Consider the following 23,582-nt stretch of genomic DNA (forward strand, 5'->3'; position numbering starts at 1 on the left):
TCGCTGGTCAATTCATAAATGACCTCCTCTCGTGCTTCATTAAACAAGTTTTTTGTGAGAAGCATAACACAATATACCAACTACGCCGCTCAAAATGAAATTAGATTTTGTTTTTACATTTGATACTACTGATAGATGCAAAATCAGGGGGTAATTTGTTCTAAATTTCCCTGAGAGCGGTCACACGTTCGTGACGGCGGACAGCTTCCACGTAGCAGTGGAAGTAAATATGAAAAAAACACCTATAGCTTAGGAAAATGTTTGCTCCGTTAAAAAACAGCTAAGTAGCGTACCGAAGTACTTGGTATAACTGACAAATTCTTCAAAACGAAATTCACGACAATAATTGAACAATTCATAACCACATCTTTACATAAAATACGGATAAAATACGAAAAGTAGTATTTACTAAAGAATGCTTTAACTAACAAAACAATGACACACCTAAAGCGTTCACTGTCAACAAACAACAGCTGAAGGAAGCTACTGGTGGAAACTTTGTTTTGAAGAAAACATTGTACTATCAGCTAGAGCCACACGAAGTAGAACGCGTAAAGTTCAATCAAACCTCCTATCGAATATCACTTGGTACATCCAATTCTAAACCTGGAGACCATAAGGTGTGGTAAACGTCACAATTTTCATAATCATTATTGGCTGTTGGATTAAATTGCGAAGGTTTTTTCAATGGGACTGACTTGCGATCACTTTTACTATGGGACAAACCGACTTGCTATTTTTTTCATAGTTCCTCAGAACGAACTATTCGAAAATATTTGTTTTATCGAAAGTAGATATGAAAAGGAATAGATTCCATAAATAAACTCAAAATTGATAAAAATGCAATTGGGACGGACTTGCCATGAGCGGCAGTGCTGTTCTGATGAATTCTCTAACTTTTCGACGAATACCTCCCATCAATTTCTGCACAGTGGTAACATCCACCGTATCGGCCATTTTTTTCCACCACTTCACCATATCAGATGATGTTTTGATTGATTTGCCACACTTCTTCAAGTTAGGCTTCACTATTGCCCAATATCTTTCGATGGGACGAAACTGTGGACAGTTTGGTGGATTAATTCGTTTTTTCGAAAACATCAATATTATTTTGGTTGTGTGGATGAACTCCGTCACAATACAGCCGTTGTATTCTGTCAGAATTTGCTCTTGTAGCTACTACGACGTGTATGGCATACTACGAGAGTATTCCTTCACACATACAGATTCAACAAACTGTACTATGTGCTGCATTGAACCTTTTCGCTAAATCACGGAGGCACACCTCTGGATTAGTCCAGACTGCCGTGATGACCTTCGCTCGTAGTTTCCGGTCCAATGTTCCACTTCTACGTTTGGTTTGTTCAGCACGATTCCCCGTCAAAGCGTCCCAGTAACGTTTGAGCACGGTATTCGGTCGATTTTGGTAGTTTAAGAGCCTTGGCGTTCATTCCTCCTGACCATGTTAGGTTTTCAACGTAGGTGTGCACAATTTTTTGTCGTCTCTCGCGTTCCATCTTGGATAACTTTTCAACGCGTGTACCAAACCTGACGAAATTTTCACCACTAGGTAAACAAACGCTGTCATTAGTTTCTCGGTACGCCAACTATACTGCCCCTGTTTACATAGTAGACGTAAGAGCCAAAATGACCATATGCACTTTTTCGTTGATTCAGCTTCCTTTCCCTAAGATACATACACTACAAACAGAAAGAAAACCATTTGGTTCTGAAACTTTTGAGAAATATAAGAAAAACGTTTTGGCGTAACTGCCAGTTGGTTGCAAAAACTGGCGTCACTCCATACAAGGTGCAATTGTTTATGTTAAGTCGTTTTATTCGACTGTCTAACTACTGTTTGTTTGTCTATGTTAAGTCGTGTAATTCGACAAATATTCCTTGAAAAGGGGTAAAGGGGAAAGTGGGATTGAATAATTGTATTGTATATTAATATTTTCACAAAACACTCAGCCTCAGGAAGGTGTGAAATCACCGTGTCCTTTCCCCCTACTAGTGGATATTTGCATCGTGTGTGTGTATAATACGGTGGGTAAACTCAATCGATTTGCCAGAACGTTTTTCAGGTTCTATTTGGGGCCCCAAACAATCCTGACACTACCGGAAGTGGATTGGTCGATAGCTCTCTAGAAAGAAACATGCGCAAAAGTTTTCCTATACTAATTTTCATACAAATTTATGTACTGCACCAATCAGAGGCACGAGTAATCCATATCCGGCAGGCTTAGCATTGTCTGAGGGCCTAAATTGAACCAAAGAAAAACTTTGTCCTGGCTCTGTGCTGTCAAGTTTTCATTTTTCCATGTAACGATAACCCACCTTAGCGTAAATGTAAGTCTTTATGCATGCGTTTGTGTGTGTGTGTGTTTGTATGTGTGTTTGTGCGTGTTTGTCTAATTGAAACTGCCGATGGACAATAACTGACGTTTGACCGGAACACGATTGATGAAACTGAATCAACTGCGAGGCAGAGTAGGAAGTAGTCAAGTTTTTACGCCAAGCTATGCGAACAATCTGCGTGAAAAATACATGTTTATTCGCATAAACTGGCGTAGCGGTTTTTCTGGATCAATTACCACGGGCCGACTCGTATAATCCATGGGGCCTCTTTTCAAACATCAATCTTCATAAAATTGACAGACTATTTTGTTGAAATTGTATCTCAATATAATGATTTGGGTTAAAATAACAAAAACGCGTTTTTCTCGCAATGATGGTGTTGGTTGTTACGTCAACTATGTAAACAGGGGCAGTATAGGAGCCGCAGTGAATATAAGGAAACGTCCAAATACTAAGTGGAACATACCTTATAGTGGACCATTCATCGGATTAACTTGATTTTTGCGAAAGCTTAAGAGATTTATATAAAACTTCCATCGGGACACATCTAATCCAGTTAATTTACATCAGAATAACGAGAGACTTTTATAGGGTAAATTAACTTATAGTGGACCTCGTTACTATAGTAGACTGCTCGTCAGAATAACTGAATTAAATCAGAATTGATAATGTTTTCATGTGTTTTTGATGCAGATTGGTTGGACAAGATGTTTCCCGATGAAAGTTTTCTGAAAATCTCTCCAATTTTCGCAAAAAACTGAGTTAATCTGACGAGTGCTCCACTATAGGAGATACACTAGGGGCTTCAAAATTCATAGGAAGGGTTTGAAAGCTATTATCTTTCTAGAACAACTATTTTGAGTTTTTGTTCGCTTTGTCGACCAGGGTTATCAACAAAGCAAATCGATAGCTGGGAACTTTGTTCAGAATTCACAAGAACTCAATGATCCCGGTACTCTGCGTACTCTTTACTGCTTTTTAGTACTTTCTATCCTAGAAACTCAACATAGACTCGACTGCAGGAATTATCGAGGCATAACCCTTCTCAATTCCGCTTATAAAATTCTCTCCCGTATCCTGTTTCAGTGACTGAGGCCGTTGCAGGAAGCTTTTGTTGGAGAATACCAATGCGGTTTTCGAGCGGGACGAGCTACAACGGACCAGTTGTTCACCTTGAGACAGATCCTCGACAGTTGCGAGAACATAACTTGCAGGCACACCATCGTTCAGACTTTAAGGCAGTGTAAGATACAACGAGCTGTGGCAAATAATGCTTGAGCATGGTTTTCCAACAAAACTAATTAACCTGTTACGTGCGACGCTTGACGATTCCACATCAAGCGTTAGGACAGCAGGCGAATTTTCGGACGCGTTTGTGACGATAGATGATCTGAAGCAAGGCGACGAGCTGTCGGAATTGCTGTTCAGCATAGCTTTAGAAGATGCAATACGAAGAGCAGGGGTGCAGAGGAGAGACATCATCATCACGAAGTCCCACATGCTTCTGGGTTTCACAGTTGACATTGATATAATTGGAGTTAACCGTAGAGCAGTTGAAGAGGCCTTTATGTCTCTCAGAAGGAAAGCTGCGAGAATTAGACTCACCATAAACACTGCAAAAACGTAGTACATGATTGCTGGCAGAGAGCTTGGTAGTTTTGCAGGTGCTGGTGCTGCGGTGGAGCTGGATGGGGATACTTTCGAAGTGGTCTACGAGTTTGTTTATCTTGGTACTTTCGTGACATGTAACAACGAGATAAGCCGCGAGGTGAAGAGACGGATTGCGGCAGCCAATAGAGCCTTTACCGTAGCCTACAGATCCATATGAAATTTACGCTCTATAGGAGTCTGATCCTTTCGGTGGCGCTCTACGGACATGAATCGTGGACGTGGAAAGAGTCTGATCGACGAGCGCTTGGAGTCTTCGAGCGTAGAATCATGCAATCAATTCTCGAGGCAAACTAGAAAATGGGGTGTGGCGCGATATTGTCAAGCTTGTGAAACAGTGGGCTGGTCACGTAGCACGGATGGCAGATGAGCGACCGGCAAAGATAATATTCAGTAGATAATCGGATAGAGGCCGTCGACTTCTAGGCAAACTTCGCACGCGCTGGAAGTGTGCTATCGACGAGGATGCCAGAGCAGCGGGTGTAAGGGGAGGCTGGAGAGGAGCAGCCCAAGATCGAGTTTTGCGGAGGCGTATTCTGGATTCGGCATAAGATCTCAACGATCTGTCACCGTAAAATAAATTCATAATAATCCTCGAAAGTTTCAAAAGTCGAATAGAAAATAGCTGTGCAGTTTGGAATCCACACTAGAGGTGGGAAAAATGGTTCACTATAGTGAGCGGATCAGAGCGGTTCCGATCACTAAGATGAACTAGTTCTTTTCAACAGCTCACTCGCTCTTTTCGTTCCTCCATAATTTTTGGTTTCTATCAGTGTAGCTAATTATCAGACACCGCAAGCGAGAGCCAGGTGAAAGCTTTACACCCGATTTGCCAAGCGCAAGGTCGCGCGCAAAATTACAATAGAACTCCCAGAAACAAGCTGCCACCAAACGTCTGCCTATGCATGACCTGCATTTCTCATCACTCAGTCACCAGCCAGCCGCAAGAGCATGCAAAAAAAAACAACTTGCAACAGTCCATACACAGGTAGGGTAGTTGGGGGTAATTTGGACCCCCTAAGGAAAACTCCTGTTATTTCGTAACCTGTTTTTTCTATCCCATAAACGTAATGTACTATAGTAATATTGATCTGTTTTCTATGTTTCTGCACGAAAAAACCTTGATATTGAGGTCAAAAGAACCAATTATTCATACTAGAAACTGAGCATGCGATCGTGTGTCGCACACGCGCGTTTGTGTGTGTGCATGTGTGTGCGTGTGTGTGTGTGTGTGTGTGTGTGTGTGTGTGTGTGTGTGAGTGTCTGTGTGCGTGTGTGTTTGTGTGCGTATGTGTGCGTGTGTGCGCGTGAGTGTGTGCGACTGTGTGCGTGTGTATGTGTGTGTGATTGTGTGTGTGTGTGTCTGTCTATGTGTGTGTATGTGTGTGTGTCAGTGTATGTGTGATGTAAGTTTCATGAGAATCGGATGATATACCAATTTTTGGCAGCACTTTGAATGTTGCTGTGTCAGGTAATTTCAATGAATTTTATGTTCGAAAATCACAATTTTGAGCTTAACTTAGATTACCTAATTCCCTCAATTTTGATCTGATTTTGGATCAACGAGTTTCGTTTTGACGGGAAATTTTTGTTATTTTTCAGAACTCTTGTGTACCGAACAGTCTCGTGAAACAGTTCGGAATGATCGGATGATCAACAGCCTATATGAAATTAACCGTATTTTTCGAATTTTTGGGTCCCGGTTTGCATATCGTCGTTCCAAATCCGTTAATCCCAAATTCGCGAAACGGGAAAATATATAACGAATGTACGTTGACGTACGATTTCTTGTTTTTCCTTGAAAGGCCTATCAAATTCTTTAAATTTTCCATTAAATCTTTTAATCGGTCAAACGGCTCAAAAGTTACAATTTTTTGAAAAATGATTGCCGATTTTTAGCAACTTTAATTCAAAATGGATCACACTAAGAACCAAACAAAAAAAAATACGGGTATAAAGTTTTTCGATAAAGAACAAGTATACCAATGTTGAACATGATCTGAACAAAAAAATTAATCTGATAATAAGAAAGGTTTAACGGCATTTTAGGGGAACAGCATTTTCGGACATCAGAAATGAGTTCAGCACCAAAAAATTGGCATTATACGTCATTTTCAAGCATTTTAGAAAAAAAAATAAGTTTTTCCAACTTTCGTTCAGAAACCCGCCACTCTGCGGGGCATTGAAAACACTTTTTGTACAGATAAATCACCCCATATTGTCTGAAACACTTTTTACAGTTCGTTGTTTGTACACCGCCGTCTATCCGATCGTTTTTATATGCCCACGGCATCAGTCCGACAAAAGAATTTACTTCAAACTCGCCTGACCATATCACCCCAAAAAAAACTGTCCATTTTACCCCAAACAGGACGCCTTCCTAAAAACTCTATTCCTTCCACTTTTTTCGATCAAACTTATCGCAATCTTTGATTGAAATGTACTCTTTTACTAGACAAACACGGCTGCAAAGCTCATTAGACTGAAAACATCGAAGAAGTTCTCAAAAAACCTTAAATACACGAGCGTAAAACTTACAGCAAAATCGACTTTTGATGTTTCCTTTGTTTACATTAGCACTGCGGTGCACCTGTCACAGCAAACCATGAAATTTTTATATTAGTTAGGGTTTAGTAGTTCAAGGAAAGGATGAAGTAGTACATGGAACCCAAAAATGTAATACTTTCCAAGATAAAGCACCTGTCCATTTCACCCCAGGGGTCCAAATTACCCCAAACTACCCTACACGGGTTTGGCTAACGCCGAGTACGCACACGAATGGATGTGGAACGAAAAGAACGAAAGAACTGATTCACTGATCTGGCAATCCGCTCGCAGGCTGATCAAAAGATTCAGTTCTTTGAAAGAGCGAAATATTTCGCTCTCAGAAGAACTGGTTCGTTCGATGGCTTTTTTGTTCAGCTCTTTTGAAGAACTGATTTTCTGATCAGCTCGCGAGCGGATTGTCTGCATAGATTCAAAAGATCAGTGAACCAGTTCTTTCGCTCTTTTCGTTCCACTTTTCGTGTGCGTCCCGGCGTTAGCCAGCCCGTGTGCTGTGTGTGAACTGTGGCAAGTAGATTTTATTTTTTATTCCCGCGGCTGGTGGATGGTTATGTGTAGGAGAGCAGGCAGCCGGCGGCAGCTATTTTCTGGGAGTTCTATTGCAGTGTCGCACGCCGCTTTGCGCTTCGGGTGTAAAGCATTCATATGGCTCTCGCTTGCAAAATCAGCTTCAGCTTTTTGCTTGAAGTAAGGGGTGAGTTACCTCTCTTTAAAAAAGAGCTATAGATCACTCACTCACTTTGAAGAACCAGCTCTTTAGATCAGTTCGTGAGCGGATTGCCCACCTCTAATCCACACTAATACCAAATATCCTTTAGACGTGCAGTCGGATGACGAAAATTAAATAATAATAAAATAATAGAATGATCTTTTGGTAACTCTGCTCATGTTAAACTCGAGAATTCATTAGAAAGAGCTCAATCTTTCATTGGCGCTTGATACAACAAAAATCGTCAAATAAGCAACTATCGAATCTAATCTTCTTTCTCAGTATCTCTCTTTTAGGCAGTTTTGAGCTTAATTCGAAATAATTGTTTTTATTTATGTTGGGTAAGCGACGTTCCTTAGTGTGAAAAACGTAGATTACATTGGTCGACAAAAGCGATAAAAGAATGCTACCCTAAAGCTCGAAATAGTTGCCCAGGAAAGTTTTTTAACCATTCCTGTGAATTTTGGCGCCCCTAGCCATTGTCAAAACTCGTCAACTTACGTGAAAGTGTCGCATAATGATTGCTCGCCGGTTGCGTTGTGTTTACGAGAGAACTCATTAGGTCTCTGAAAAAATGTTTGTGGCTAGGGGCACCAAAATTCACGGAAATGGTTAAAAAGCTAACACACTTAATTTGTCTCGGTAAACTTTCCAACAGCTGATCGAGCTCGACGAAATTTTTAACAAATGTAAGCAATATATTTCGACGATCGTTCAGCAAATATATCGATCTACCGTAAATGTATTGACATTTTGTTTGCCGAAGCTCTTGAATATTCTGCCGAAAACTTGTAGAACATTTTGCTGAATTTATCAGCTGTTGAGTTCTCGGCAATAAAATCTAAAGCAGGTATTAGACGAAGCAAATATTTGCTATTTTTCAATACAGATTTGATTTTGTGCAAATAAAAATCGTACCAAAAATAGCAAATATTTGCTTCGTCTAATACCCTGCTTAAGTGTGAAGATCTTGAATTTTTTTCTAGTTCGAGCTCTAGGGCAAAACTTGTATTTACCAGCATATCATAGTGGTTCTGAGCCCAATTAGAGAAATATTTAAGTCACAACTGCATATCATAAACAAACCGGGCTAAAATTTAGTTTCTCTTTGCAAATCTGGTACGCAACTCTGACTAGATTTGTTTTTGACGTAGAACTACGTATTTGTGAAGTGTGTAAATTGAAAATCAAAAATCGGAATAGTGAACGATTTCGGACGAGTTCGGATTTCCTTCGTTGCTGCAGCAATCGATTGGAAAATTAGTTCCGCTTTCGCCAAAATGACCAAATTTACCATTGAAAAATGTTGAGCAATATCTGTAACACAGATTTCCAGAAATAGGAGTTGAAGAGAGGGCAAATAACATCCAAAATAGTATTTTTGGTATCGGGTTTATATCTAGAAACCGTACATCGTCTCCAGACACCAATGTGAGTTCCGAGATGGTGACTGGTGGGAAGAGAGCGTACTTAAATGACGTAGCATTCATGTTGGAGGATAGGCATCATCATTTTATGACAAGCTGCGACAAGGGAGGGAAGGATAAAAGAGCAATTTTTTTTGCAGAAAAAAGTGTACACCAAAAATACACTAAAACATCGCACTGCCCTTTGCGGGGAAAGCTGTCGAAACCTTTCATGATTTTATTTTTATTTATTTATTTACATTTGGTCGGCCACCAGCACAACTAGGGCTATTTGGGCCGTGAGGTTATACAATACATTACAGGAAAGAAAGAAATTACACTAAAAATACATTACTCTAAAGCTTACTTATGGTACTAAAATTTATAAGTGTTTTTTTAACAGTCAATTAGTTGTTCTTTAAATGTTTTTCGTTTATAGCATAGTATGTTTAGTTACAATAAAAAAAACTTTTATGTGTGGCATTCTACAATCTCTGGAAGCTCTACTAGCATAGAGCACACAATCCGTTGTTGAAAACAATAATCCTTGTTTCCGCGTGTCTTCTAGCTTTGAAAATTACAAGATACTCGTTTGGTTTCATAGCTGGTAAGTGCAGCGTGTGGTTTTCTGAAGTCATGGATCTTACCGAAATGTAAAAGCAACTTTTCTTGTTGCACCAGAAGACAAAAGTTACACATGTGTATTGGTAATAAATAAATTGAATTTGTCATGGTGTTTTTTTTTTTCAAATATTTCTTTTATAAATGTTACAGCTTAGATTTTTTAACGTTTTTCTTAGAACGGAGGCGTGGTCGGGTCTAATGTTACTTTTTTCTCAATTAGGGGGGATGTGATTTTGTGACCAAATACTACGAGGAGGAGAGTGGGGATGGAAATCAGGGAACAATGCTTCGTCATTTAAGTATACTCCATACAAAGTCCGAGCTGAATGCCACCACGGGTCGGTAATTGGCGATTACCGAAGGCCACGGAAGTGCTCACTGCTAGCAAGCAGTCCCGGACCATCAGCGGGAGCTAGCCTAGGTCGTGGCGAGATTCAGGCACTGGGCCGCTGAGTTCTCGCAAAAGCCACACTGGCCGGAAGCAGCTCCGACGGAGCGAGTAGTGCCGCTCCCACCACCCAAATGCACTATACCGCCCATTGGGACTGATGCCAGTAATGTTCCCAATTACGGCAACTGGTCGCATCACTATAGGATAAGAGTCGGATTTCGTTTTCGTACCATGATTTTGGGCTGGCACCTGCGCCGAGCTCTCTTAGTAATGTCGTGTGATAACGGCTTGAAACGGCGAGATTACAACCGGTGCAGGGGTCTCCGTCCCGTAAAACCTGGCAGGCCTTCCAGTACGTTCCGAGTCCATTGCCTGGTGGGAAACCGGCAGGAGTAGGATCAGATGTCTTTTCCTGACTTGCGCCGGTCGGGGGTGTCATAGTTGCCCATAAGGCGCTATGGCAGCCGCCCCTAGCCTTGGCCTCACTGCTCCGGCATAGACTACCTTGGGACCATTTAGGCGACTACTCCATTATGGATAAGGATAGCGGCTAGTAGGGGGACCCAATAAATAAAAATGTTGAACTCAAAAACAAAAGAGACGGGTGCGGAGGGGTTACCAAATCCCTTCGCACGAGGTGGCATCCAGCGGTCTCCGCAGAAGAAGGCGGAGACGGATGCGGCGAAGTCTGGAGGTGGAAAAACGGTGAATCCGTCGGTGTCCACACCAGACATCTCGGTAGACGGTCCCTTGCTAGTCAAGGCCGTCGAAAGGTGTATGGACACGCGGCCAAGAGTGGCGGCGCTGTCTGAACAACTCGATGCCATAATCGAGTTCTTGGCGAACAGGCGAAACATCGCTGGCGACCTGAAGCAGAGCCTCCTCCTGCTTCGGAGCACCATTGATGAAGCCAGAAGGGAGCACGAAGAACTCGTAGCTCGGGTGAAGGCGGCCGAGAAAGCGGCCAGGACCGGGAGGGCGACTGCATCTAAAGAAGTGCAGACAGACGCCCCCTCGTTCGCGTCGGTCTGCTCCACGGGGCAGGTCGCTAAGCGAACGAGGCAGTCCCCGGGGGAAACGGCCCCCGGGAACACCAAGAAACGATTGGTCGTGCTACTCCCACGGGAACACACGCCAACCGGTTCAAGGTCCACCGCGGAAAAGGCACAGGTGGAGGCTACGGGCAACCCTTGGACTACCGTAGAGGGTAGGAAGCGTCGGGAAGGTGCGACGCGACATGATGGCGGAGCGGCCAGAGGACCAAAAAAGCTCAAAAAGGCGCGGAGTAGGGGTGATGCCCTCATACTCAAGACGGATGGGTCGAAGTACTCAGAAGTCTTGAAGAAGATGAGGGGGGAAACCCAGCTCAAGGATCTGGGGGCGGATGTGCGGAGTATCCGCCGATCTCGCACTGGCGAGATGATACTTGAGCTCCGGAAGGACGCCAAGAACAAGGAGGCTACCTACAAAACGGTAGTTGAAAAGGTCCTAGGGAAGGAGGTGCAAGTGCGGGCACTCACCTCAGAAGTGACTCTCCAGCTTAAGAACCTGGACGAAATCACTGAGGGGTGCGACATTGCACAAGCCCTAAAAGCGAAGTGCGGGGTGGAGGTGGCTAAGGAGTCAATCCGCCTCCGCAAAGGTCCGCCAGGGACCCAGATAGCTACCTTCCGACTACCGTCGGCGGACGCTAGGCTGGCCCTGAAAGAGGGCAAGTTGAAGGTCGGCTGGTCTGTATGTCCTCTGGGCATACTACAGCAACCAGACATTTGCTTCCGGTGCTTCGAGGGCGGACATAAGTCCTGGATCTGCAAGGGGCCCGATAGGAGCCAGCTGTGCAGGCGATGTGGAGGTGCAGGCCATAAAGCAAAGGACTGTGTGGAGTCTCCCAAGTGCATGGTATGTTCCGGGAAACGGGACGCCAAACACTTTATGGGAGGCCCCAGGTGCCCAGCCGGTAAGCCGGCTGCGAAACCACGGGCGTAAGGGTGACGCAACTGAACCTGAACCATTGCTTCGCGGCTCAGCAGCTGCTACACCAAGCAGCCACTGAGTCGTTGTCGGACATCGCCGTCATATCGGATCCCTACCGCATCCCTCCCGGAAACGGTAACTGGGTTGCGGATAAGTCCAGTTTGGCGGCCATATGTACGACGAGCAAGTTCCCGGTTCAGGAGGTTGTCTCAACCTCAGAAGAAGGGTACGTAGTTGCTAAGGTAAACGGAGTGTTCTACTGCAGTTGCTATGCTCCGCCACGTTGGTCTACCGAAAGGTTTACCCAGATGGTCGACCTCCTATCCATGGAGCTAACGGGCCTAACGCCGTTGGTGGTGGCGGGCGACTTCAACGCTTGGGCTGTTGAGTGGGGAAGTCGCTTCACGAACCAGAGGGGCCAGATCCTGTTGGGGGCTTTTGCAAAGCTCAACCTAGATCTGGCCAACGTTGGGAACAAAAGTACATTTAGCAGAAATGGTGCGGAGTCGATCATCGACGTGACGTTCTCCAGCCCAGGACTGATCAAGAACTGGAGGGTAGACGATGGCTACACTAATAGCGACCACCAGGCGGTCTGTTATAGTGCAGACAACAACGAGAGGCGGCAAGCGACGGGTAGAGCCAACACTCCGACCGTTCGCGGGTGGAAGACATCGCACTTTGATGCCGAGGTATTCGAAGAGGCAATGAGAAGGGAGCGCGAGGGGGGCAGTTGGCTCCGCCCAACTGCTGACCAACTAGTTGCTATGCTATCGCGGGCGTGCGACGCCACCATGCCTAGGACTCGCCAACCTAGGAATGGAAAGCCACCGGTTTACTGGTGGACGCACGCGATAGCCGACCTTCGCAGTGCGTGCCTCCGTGCAAGACGGAGGATGCAGCGTGCGCGAAACGAAGAAGAGAGGACAGAGCGCCGCGCAGCATTCAGTTCGGCAAGATCGATGCTAAAGAGTGCGATAAAGGCCAGCAAGAGGGCCTGCTTCGATAGGCTATGTGCGAGTGCCAATACAAATCCGTGGGGTGACGCCTACAGGATCGTAATGGCCAAGACTAAAGGCGCGCTGGCGCCTGCAGAGCGATCACCAGCGATGCTGGAGCGTATCATCGAGGGACTCTTTCCACGCCACGAGCCAAGTCCTTGGCCTCCGGCAGTCGAGTCTCACGTCCGACGTTCCAATATCTCAGACATAGACCAGAGATGGTCGGCCAACCTGCCGAGCATCCAATCCGTGAGCGACGACAGCCGTGTCGAGGCAGGGGAGGAGGCAAGGGTTACGAATGAGGAACTCATCGTGATCGCCAAATCCCTAAAGGTGAGCAAGGCACCGGGACCGGATGGTATCCCTAACCTGGCGATCAGGCTGGCGATAAAAACGGCCCCCGGGCTGTTCAGGGCAGTCATGCAGAGGTGCCTGGATGACTGTCTCTTTCCGGACAGGTGGAAGCGGCAGAGACTGGTCTTATTTCCGAAGGCTGGGAAACCGCCAGGGGACCCATCGGCATATAGGCCTATCTGCCTGCTGGACACCGCGGGCAAGGTGCTTGAGAGAATCATCCTCAACAGACTGGTGAGGTACACGGAGGGTGTACACGGTCTGGCAAGTAACCAGTTCGGCTTCCGGAAGGGCAGGTCCACGCTGGACGCAATCTCTTCCGTCATCAAGACGGCGGAGGTAGCAATCCAGCGCAAGAGAAGGGGAATACGCTACTGCGCAATCGTCACGCTCGACGTGAAGAATGCGTTCAATAGTGCCAGTTGGGACTCCATAGCGCTCGCGCTCAGGAGCATCCATGTACCGGTGTCGCTGTACAAGATTCTGGAAAATTATTTCCAGAATCGAGTACTTGTTTTCGACACGGAGGAGGGTCAGAAGTGCGTCCCAATTACCGCAGGAGTTCCGCAAGGTTCTATCCTGGGCCCGGTGTTGTGGAATGTCATGTATGACGGAGTGTTGAAACTCAAGTTCCCTGTAGGGGTTGTGATCGTCGGCTTTGCAGACGACATAACGCTGGAGGTTTGCGGCGAGTCTATCGAGGAGGTCGAGTTGACGGCCGCGCACTGTATACGCAAGGTCGAGGACTGGATGCGCTCCAGGAAACTGAAGCTCGCGCATCATAACTGAACTGCCACCTGACACAAATCCTGTCAGGCCATGGTTGTTTCAGGCAATATCTGCACAGGTTAGGACACGCGGTGTCCCCCATGTGTCCCGAGTGCGTGGAGGAGGAGGAGACTGCTGAGCATGTCTTCTTCGTATGCCCCCGTTTCGTGAGAGCGAGGAGCAACTTGATGGCTGTGAGCGGGCCTGGCACTACTCCGGACAATCTAGTCCGGAGGATGTGCGACGACCCGGACATCTGGAACGCGGTCTGTGCGGCCGCCTCTCAGATTGTTCTGGAGCTGCAACGTGTGTGGCGGGTCAACCACCAACACGCCAGTGGTAGCTAATTACCAGTCTCCAGGTAAGAGTAAAGAGGGTGCATCACGCACAAAAGCCACTCCCCGACGTAATACTTAACCGTCGTTCCGGGAAGACCAGGGCTGGAGACTGGAGGGGTTTTAGTGGGTCGGGACAGGGATCAGTAGGTGTCTGGGCGAGTGTAACTACCCCAGCATCTCTCCCCTAGTCTCATCCCCACACCCTGAGTTCTCTTCTCAGGTGTCTGTTTGCAGATTTCCCCACCACCTTGAAAAAAAAAAAAATACAAAGTCCAAATGCCACCCGATATGGGTTTTTCTGTAATCTATAAGATGCCCTTAACCGGAAATCAACCCCGGACGCCACTTATAAATCCAAGATGGCGAATTTTGGCTCCAGGAAATTAGCGAACAGCACTCAATATGGGAAAATCCGTAAGCAGGGTGAAATACACATTCAAGATGGCAACTTCCGATTTCTGTGAAAAAGCCATTCATTCAGCCATTCGGCAATTTTTGCATTCTAATTTTTTTTTCAATTTCTTTTTAAGGTGAAATAAAGGGGGCAAGTTGAAATAATTCCGGTGAATTTTCGTGCTCCTAGCCATTGTCAAAACGCGTTGACTTACACGGGCTCTAGGGCAAAATCTGTGTTTACCAGAGTATCGCTTACATTAAATCATTCTGCGGATGAACAAGGACCTCCAAATAGAATATAGGAAGATTTCTAACACCAAAGTGAGTGAAATTCGAGATCATCATCATTTGAAAGTTTCACTGCTTGTGTTAGTTTTTTTAGATCAACGATTGGGTAACTTCATGGCAAATTATTTGTAAAAGTCAAAATCTTCTAGACTTGTCAATCTTCTGTCTAAATACACAGTTTTTTATAATTAACCTTCTAAGCTGAAGATTCAGCAATACTATAAGTAATTGTCAAGAATTTCAACACTTAGTAAAACTTTAAAGCTAAAACCGCACCTACAATAATTTCTCCTCAATGAGAAATAAATGGTTAGTTTTCTCAGGAATATGACATTTAAGGTTCTATCAACTTAATCATTAATCAATTTGCAATTATTTTTTCTCCTTTCATACCCACCAGCTAGCTAACTTACTTCCAAGCAAATAGTCATCCCATCCACCAAAGCCAGCGCAGTAAGCATCAGGGCCGACAGCATAGCGAGAGACGATGGCAGGCTAGCTTTGGTCGTGTCCATGACATCATTGATGTATTTAAATTTACACCACTTCGCTACAGCCTGAGCGCCTTGGGACGCCAAAGCGATGTATAATAGTCCTGCAGGGATAATAAATAAGAAAAATAAAACGATTACGATTGTACCTACTTGGGATCCAATAGAGATGCTTTCTTGGTAGGAAGTTTACCACCTTCTAGTCGAGCAGAGATTTCTGTGCGAGATTCGCGTGTGTGATATATTTATTAAACACTAGCAACCTTAAATGCCGAAAGTGTTCCCAGGCATAAACAGATACACGGGCACTGCAACAACCCTAGCCCCATATTTCTCACTGATAGCGCTCTCGAAGGACACCCTGCACAATTCAGACAGTCGATTTCTTGCTACGCCCAGCGTCCGATCCGTACGGCAGGACAGGAATTGACTGCCTGTTGTGCGTCTACATAATTTACGGCAGTACTCCGCGTCCGGAGAGCGAAATTTATGCCGAGATGTAAATAAGTTATTACTTGCCGAATGCCGTTTCGGCCATGCCAATTGCCTGCATACGGTGTGCGCTTTCCCGTACATTTTGTTTTCACAGAAAAAAACACGGTTTGAATCTTGTGAAGTCTGGCCATTCCGTTATGTTTTATTCTGGCCAAACAAAAAAAAATCGCTTTTTCAGGAAATTTGTTATATTTAGAGTGCACTTGGAATGAGAAGAAATATCATTATTCAAGATTATAGCCCGGCTTTGCACATTTGGTGTCCGAAACAGACCAAGAAAAAATCAATATTCCTCAACAGTTGATATAGTTGTGCTTCGGATTAAATTCTTTCTTCGACGTGACCAGAATATTATAACGCAAAGCAGTTAAACAATACAATGAATGAATTGTTTGATCATTCGCACTCCTCGAGATAATACTCTTATGCAGTTATTTCAACTGAAGTAATCTTTTTTTTATTGTTCTGCTCCTTTAGATGGATGAATACAAACAAGTCGGGGGGTATTTATTTGGAACGATGAATGCAATCAAAATTGTGTAAAGCTGTAATCAATATTCAGCTACCGTTTACACTTTTTCGTTTTTAATCATATGCAACGAACGCACGAATGTCGACACGCAATTTTTGACTGAATCGGTAGTGGTAAACCTCCTCAACAACAATCCTACGCACGACTATGGTCCACATGTGAATAAAATGATTACATTTAAAATAAACTATAATTAGTCACTTACCAGATTTATCTTTCAACTCTATAATTCTCGTCAGAATCGCTCCAAGCAGTAATGAAGCTAGTGTAGTGCAAGCAAGACACAATCCAAGCACAGCCGTCACTAATGGTGCAGCAGCAGCTTCTCCGCCTCCATCGTTATCTTGGGCGTCGCTTCCTGAGATCCCACCCACCACCGTGGATAAAGTGCTAGCTACAGGCGCACCGATTCGGTGCACTACCAAACAGTACTGAGCCACTTCGCAGATACCAACCAGAATTGATACCAACACTAGCGTTGACCGCAAATTATGCAAAGCCAGCAGATTATGACGCCTGGAAGAGAGACAAACCGAGGAAGCGGGCCACATGTTAGTCCTCAACTAAATACATTCGCTCGACGGTGGCCAAGATGATAGCTGATAGTTTTGTTTCAGTTTCCACTTGACCAGAAGCTAAGTGCGGTTAGACAAAGCACTCCGTTGCAGTCTATAATCTGTACTTATGAAGTAACCCTAACATCCACAGTAAATCATTGCATACTTTGAAGGGAAACAAACGTTCAGGGTAATAATTTCTTGTCACTAGTAAAAAACACTCAAACATGAACTACTCATAACTGTGAAGCCTAACAGCAGTGCCGGTGATGTCAAACAGCTAATTATCGCATACAAAGCTTTTTCAAAAATGAAAACAGTTGCTTTTTGACCCAAGAAGGATCAAAACAAGGAACCCAAAATGCCTCGTTTTCCTCAAAGGCTTAGAAACAAATTTAAAATGGAATATACATAAAGCCTTGCTGAATTCATTTTATTCGTCCTGGCAGCTGGCACCGGCCCGGAATCGAACCGAGCCCAATTGCTCATTGATATTCATAATCTAGGCACGGACGCAATGTCGACATGCTGCTGCCTCGACTTTCGCTTTCTTTTAAACGCACAAATTCACACACACAAGCACACTCTTCTTTGGCAAGTTATCTCCGCAGTGCGACCGTAAACATGATAACCGTATCACTTTTTCTAAATGGGTGACGATTTTGGTTACGCAAAGGAAAGGTCCCTTAATGGTGGGATTGAGACAGTTGATGCTTGAATGTGACGCATTTCACCGAATAGACTTTGAAACCATTTATGCATATGTGAGATTCTTTACGAGTTCACAATAATCATGAGAAATAGAGTACGTGAAGAAATTTAAGATAGCGCTTTAACACGACAGGCTGTAACAATTCAAATGGTGCATTTGCAATTGTTCATAAATGATTACTGCAGTACAATAAATTATTTAGTTTTGAAATTTAAGGATGTAAGGTAGCACTGCGATCAACTGCTTCGATTTTTCACGTTTTGTTATTAGGTTTTCTGCAGTTTCTGTTTAAGTTTAAATTCAATTTTAATTTTTCACTCCTTACTCTTTACTTTTTACTCTTCACTCTTTAATCTTTACTCTTTACTCTTTACTCTTTACTCTTTACTCTTTACTCTTTACTCTTTACTCTTTACTCTTTACTCTTTACTCTTTACTCTTTACTCTTTACTCTTTACTCTTTACTCTTTACTCTTTACTCTTTACTCTTTACTCTTTACTCTTTACTCTTTACTCTTTACTCTTTACTCTTTACTCTTTACTCTTTACTCTTTACTCTTTACTCTTTACTCTTTACTCTTTACTCTTTACTCTTTACTCTTTACTCTTTACTCTTTACTCTTTACTCTTTACTCTTTACTCTTTACTCTTTACTCTTTACTCTTTACTCTTTACTCTTTACTCTTTACTCTTTACTCTTTACTCTTTACTCTTTACTCTTTACTCTTTACTCTTTACTCTTTACTCTTTACTCTTTACTCTTTACTCTTTACTCTTTACTCTTTACTCTTTACTCTTCACTCTTTACTCTTTACTCTTTACTCTTTACTCTTTACTCTTTACTCTTTACTCTTTACTCTTTACTCTTTACTCTTTACTCTTTACTCTTTACTCTTTACTCTTTACTCTTTACTCTTTACTCTTTACTCTTTACTCTTTACTCTTTACTCTTTACTCTTTACTCTTTACTCTTTACTCTTTACTCTTTACTCTTTACTCTTTACTCTTTACTCTTTACTCTTTACTCTTCACTCTTCACTCTTTACTCTTTACTCTTTACTCTTTACTCTTTACTCTTTACTCTTTACTCTTTACTCTTTACTCTTTACTCTTTACTCTTTACTCTTTACTCTTTACTCTTTACTCTTTACTCTTTACTCTTTACTCTTTACTCTTTACTCTTTACTCTTTACTCTTTACTCTTTACTCTTTACTCTTTACTCTTTACTCTTTATCTCTTTACTCTTTACTCTTTACTCTTTACTCTTTACTCTTTACTCTTTACTCTTTACTCTTTACTCTTTACTCTTTACTCTTTACTCTTTACTCTTTACTGTTTACTCTTTACTCTTTACTCTTTACTCTTTACTCTTTACTCTTTACTCTTTACTCTTTACTCTTTACTCTTTACTTTTTACTCTTTACTCTTTACTCTTTACTCTTTACTCTTTACTCTTTACTCTTTACTCTTTACTCTTTACTCTTTACTCTTTACTCTTTACTCTTTACTCTTTACTCTTTACTCTTTACTCTTTACTCTTTACTCTTTACTCTTTACTCTTTACTCTTTACTCTTTACTCTTTACTCTTTACTCTGTGCCTTTTACTCTTTGCCTTTTTCTCTTTGTCTTTAACTTTCTACCTTTTACACTTTGCTTTTCATCTTTTTTTTTTACTTTTTGGCTTTTGCTTTTTACTTTTTACTCTTGCCGTTTATCCTTTACTTTTTACCTTTTACTCTTTGCCTGTTACTTTTTGCCTATAACTTTTTGCCTTTTACCTTTTGCCTTTTACTCTTTGCCTTTTGCATTTTGCCTTTTACTCTTTACTTTATAATCTTTGCCTTTTACTCTTTGCCTTTTGCGCTTTGCCTTTCACTGTCTTGTCTTTTTCTCTTTGCGTTTTACTCTTTACCTTTTACTCTTTGCCTTTTTCTCTTTATCTGTTACTTTTTGCCTTTTAACTCTCTGCTTTTCACTCTTTGCCTTTTACTCTTGCCGTTTCCTCTTTGCATTTTACTTTTTGCCTTTTGCTCTTTGCCTTTTATTCTTTGGTTTTTTACTTTTCGCCTTTTACTCTTAGCTTTTTACTCTTTGCCTTTTACTCTTTGCTTATTACTCTTTGCCTATTATTTTTTGCCTTTTATTTCTGCTTTTTACTATTTGCGTTGTACTTTTTGCCTTTTACTCTTTACTTTTCACTCTTTGCCTTTTACTTTTTGCCCTTTACTCTTTGCTTTTTACTTTTTGCCTTTTACTCTCTGTCTTTTCTTCTTTGCCATTCATTCTTTACCTGTTACTTTCTGCCTTTTAGTCTTTGCCTTATACTGTTTGCCTTTTACTCTCTGCATTTTATTCTAGACCTCCTACTCCTTGCCTTTTACTTTTTGCCTTCTATTCTTTGCTCTTAATTTTTCGCTTATTACTCTTTGCCTTTTACTCTTTGCTTTTGATTCTTTGCCTTTTACTCTTCACTTTTTGCCTTTTACTCCTTGCCTTTAACTCTCTGCCATTTACTGTCTGCCTTTTACTCTTTGCCTTATTTTATTTTCTTTTACGTTTTACTCGTTACTTTTTCCTTTTCACCATCTAGAATTTAAATTTCCGTTTTTTAGTTTTACCTTTTTGATTATGACTTTTAACCGTTAACTTTTGATTCGCTACCTGTAGCTTTTTATTCCTAAATTTTTACTTTTCACTTTTACTCTTTATCTTTTACTCTTTACTCTTTACCTCTTGCTTTTCACACTTTACCGTGTACTTCCCTTCAATTTTAACTCTTTACTTTTTACTTCTTATTTTCTATTTGTTACTTTAAAACTTCACTTGTATTTTTACTTACTGACTTTTTACTTTTTACCTTTTACTTTTTACTTTTTACTTTTTACCTTTTACTTTTTACTTTTTACTTTTACTTTTTACTTTTTACTTTTTACTTTTTACTTTTTACTTTATACTTTTTGCTTTTTACTTATTACTTTTTACTTTTTACTTTTTTCTTTTTACTTTTTACTTTTACTTTTTACTTTTTACTTTTTACTTTTCACTTTTTACTTTTTACTTTTTACTTTTTACTTTTCACTTTTTACTTTTTACTTTTTACTTTTTACTTTTTACTTTTTACTTTTTACTTTTTACTTTTTACTTTTTACTTTTTACTTTTTACCTTTTACTTATTACTTTTTACTTTTTACTTTTTACTTTTTACTTTTTACTTTTTACTTTTTACTTTTTACTTTTTACTTTTTACTTTTTACTTTTTACTTTTTACTTTTTACTTTTTACTTTTTACTTTTTACTTTTTACTTTTTACTTTTTACTTTTTACTTGTTACTTTTTACTTTTTACTTTTTACTTTTTACTTTTTACTTTTTACTTTTTACTTTTTACTTTTTACTTTTTACTTTTCACTTTTTACTTTTTACTTTTTACTTTTTACTTTTTACTTTTTACTTTTTACTTTTTACTTTTTACTTTTTACTTTTTACTTTTTACTTTTTACTTTTTACTTTTTACTTTTTACTTTTTACTTTTTACTTTTTACTTTTTACTTTTTACTTTTTACTTTTTACTTTTTACTTTTTACTTTTTACTTTTTACTTTTTACTTTTTACTTTTTACTTTTTACTTTTTACTTTTTACTTTTTACTTTTTACTTTTTACTTTTACTTTTTACTTTTTACTTTTTACTTTTTTCTTTTTACTTTTTACTTTTTACTTTTTACTTTTTACTTTTTACTTTTTACTTTTTACTTTTTACTTTTTACTTTTTACTTTTTACTTTTTACTTTTTACTTTTTACTTTTCACTTTTTACTGTTTAAAGTTTACTTTCTACTTTTCATATTTTACTTTTGTTTTCCTATTTCTTGGCTCTTTCGTTATTATTGGATTTACGTTCTACAGTATGTATGAAAAAATGTTTTATATTTGTTGCTGGTTTTTACTAGGTTACCGAGAATAAGTAATTTTGTTATGTTTTTTGCTCTTTTTTTTAAAGGTGGGATTTGTTAGTAGCTTAAATATTTATGATAAATATATGTAAATAATGAGTATGTGTGTCCAATCACAAATGGTGACTTCTCAACACCGTTAGAAATTTGTAATTTTAATTGTTAGGATTTGTTTGCTTTCGCAATTAGGACTTATCATTCGTAGGGATTTAAACCTACTTGTCAAAAAAGGGGAAGTAAACTTACAACTAACTTAATTGCTAAGGGGAGCTGCGTAGCCGCAAGGTTACAGAGTCCGCTTTGTCAAGCGGATGGTCGTGGGTTCGAATCTTAGTAGAATCAGGCCATTCGATGTCAAAAAGGGCTTTAAATATGAGTTTATTCTCAGGCTCCCCACCACTTAACCTTCCTTTACGCTTAAGTCTATAATACCTATGCGTGACTTTCTCTTAACAATACATAAGTCCCTTTCATCAATAAAACTGGTCAGAAGGACGCACGACGAAACTTCTCCAGGGAATTATAATTGGCGATATTTGGCAGGAGGAAGGAGGCTCGGTATAGAAGAACAGTAAGCGTGTAAAACGAGGGGAAGTACATTACACACAAGCACTGATCAAAAATAATAATAAGCATGCCACTTCTCAATAGCGGTATTGCTAAAAATAGGAGTGCGGGATACAGCATACACCCGGGCATATCTCACAATAGATCAACGATTCTGGTCGCAGTGAGGAAGTCCATACAGAAAAAAAAAAAAAACTTAATTGCTAACGTATTGGCTATAAAGAGAGCTTATCGTAGCAATTGAGGATTGCAACGATTTTTGTCGGAAATTGTTAATAATTTTATTTGACATAGTTTCTAATGGTTCAACACCAGTACGTCTATGTTATTCGAGTGTACCAAACCAAGGAGGACGCTTCAAAATCATTTTTAGAATTTTATTCTGAATCCTTTGGAGCGTTTTCTTCCTTGTTGAACAGTAACTTGACCAGATCGGTACAGCATAAAGCATTGCTGGTCTAAAAATTTGTTTGTAAATCAAAAGTTTGTTCTTTAAACAAAGTTTAGAATTCCTGTTAATAAGAGGATATAAACATCTCGTATATTTGATGCACTTGGCTTGTATACTCTCAATGTGCTCTTTGAAAATAAGTTTTTTATCATAAATTAGTCCCAAGTACTTAACCTTGTCGGACCAACTTAAAATAACCCCATTCATCTTGACAACGTGATTATTGTTTGGCTTGAGGAAAGAAGCCCTAGGCTTATGCGGAAAAATTATCATTTGAGTTTTAGAAGCATTGGGAGAGATTTTCCACTTTTGCAAGTAGGAAGAAAAAATATCTAAACTTCTCTGCAATCGACTGCATATGACACGAAGACTTTTTCCTTTCACGGAAATGCTTGTGTCATCGCAGAACAATGACTTTGTGCATCCTGGAGGCAAATCAGGAAGATCTGAAGTGAATATGTTGTACAGGACTGGACCCAAGACTGAAACTTGAGGTACACCTGGTCTGACAGGAAGTCTATCAGATTTTGAATTCTGATAGACAACCTGCAGAGTTCGATCAGTAAGATAATTTTTTTAAATTTTGATTAGGAAAATTGGAAAATTAAAAGTTTGCAATTTCGCAATCAAACCTTTATGCCAAACACTGTCGAATGCTTTTTCTATGTCTAAAAGAGCAGCTCCAGTGGAATAACCTTCAGATTTGTTAGCTCGTATCATATAAGTAACTCTGAGCAATTGATGAGTTGTGGAATGCCCATGGCGAAATCCAAACTGTTCATTTGCAAAAATTGAATTTTCGTTGATGTGTGACATCATTCTGTTAAGAATAATTCTCTCAAACAGTTTACTTATTGAAGAAAGCAAACTGATTGGTCGATAACTTGAAACTTCAGCTGGATTCTTATCCGGCTTTAAAATTGGAGTAATTTTTGCATTTTTCCATAATTTGGGAAAATATGCAATTTTGAAGCAGCAATTGAAAA

The 23,582-nt window shown here is 40.8% G+C and overlaps 1 protein-coding gene across 14 annotated transcripts in view; it reads right to left on the reverse strand.

The window, feature by feature from the left end:
- Positions 1-23,582, reverse strand: part of LOC129726709 (ATP-binding cassette sub-family C member Sur) — a 179,363-nt gene that overhangs the window by 127,528 nt on the left and 28,253 nt on the right. For all 14 annotated transcript variants that reach the window (XM_055683717.1, XM_055683709.1, XM_055683713.1 and 11 more), the window contains 2 exons: positions 16,564-16,874; positions 15,254-15,435 (listed from right to left, as the gene is read on the reverse strand). In XM_055683717.1, coding sequence (XP_055539692.1) covers positions 15,254-15,435; positions 16,564-16,874 — 493 coding nt within the window. The remainder of the gene's footprint in view (positions 1-15,253; positions 15,436-16,563; positions 16,875-23,582) is intronic.

This window comes from Wyeomyia smithii, chromosome 3 (genome assembly GCF_029784165.1).
Source record: "Wyeomyia smithii strain HCP4-BCI-WySm-NY-G18 chromosome 3, ASM2978416v1, whole genome shotgun sequence".
Lineage (NCBI taxonomy): Eukaryota > Metazoa > Arthropoda > Insecta > Diptera > Culicidae > Wyeomyia > Wyeomyia smithii.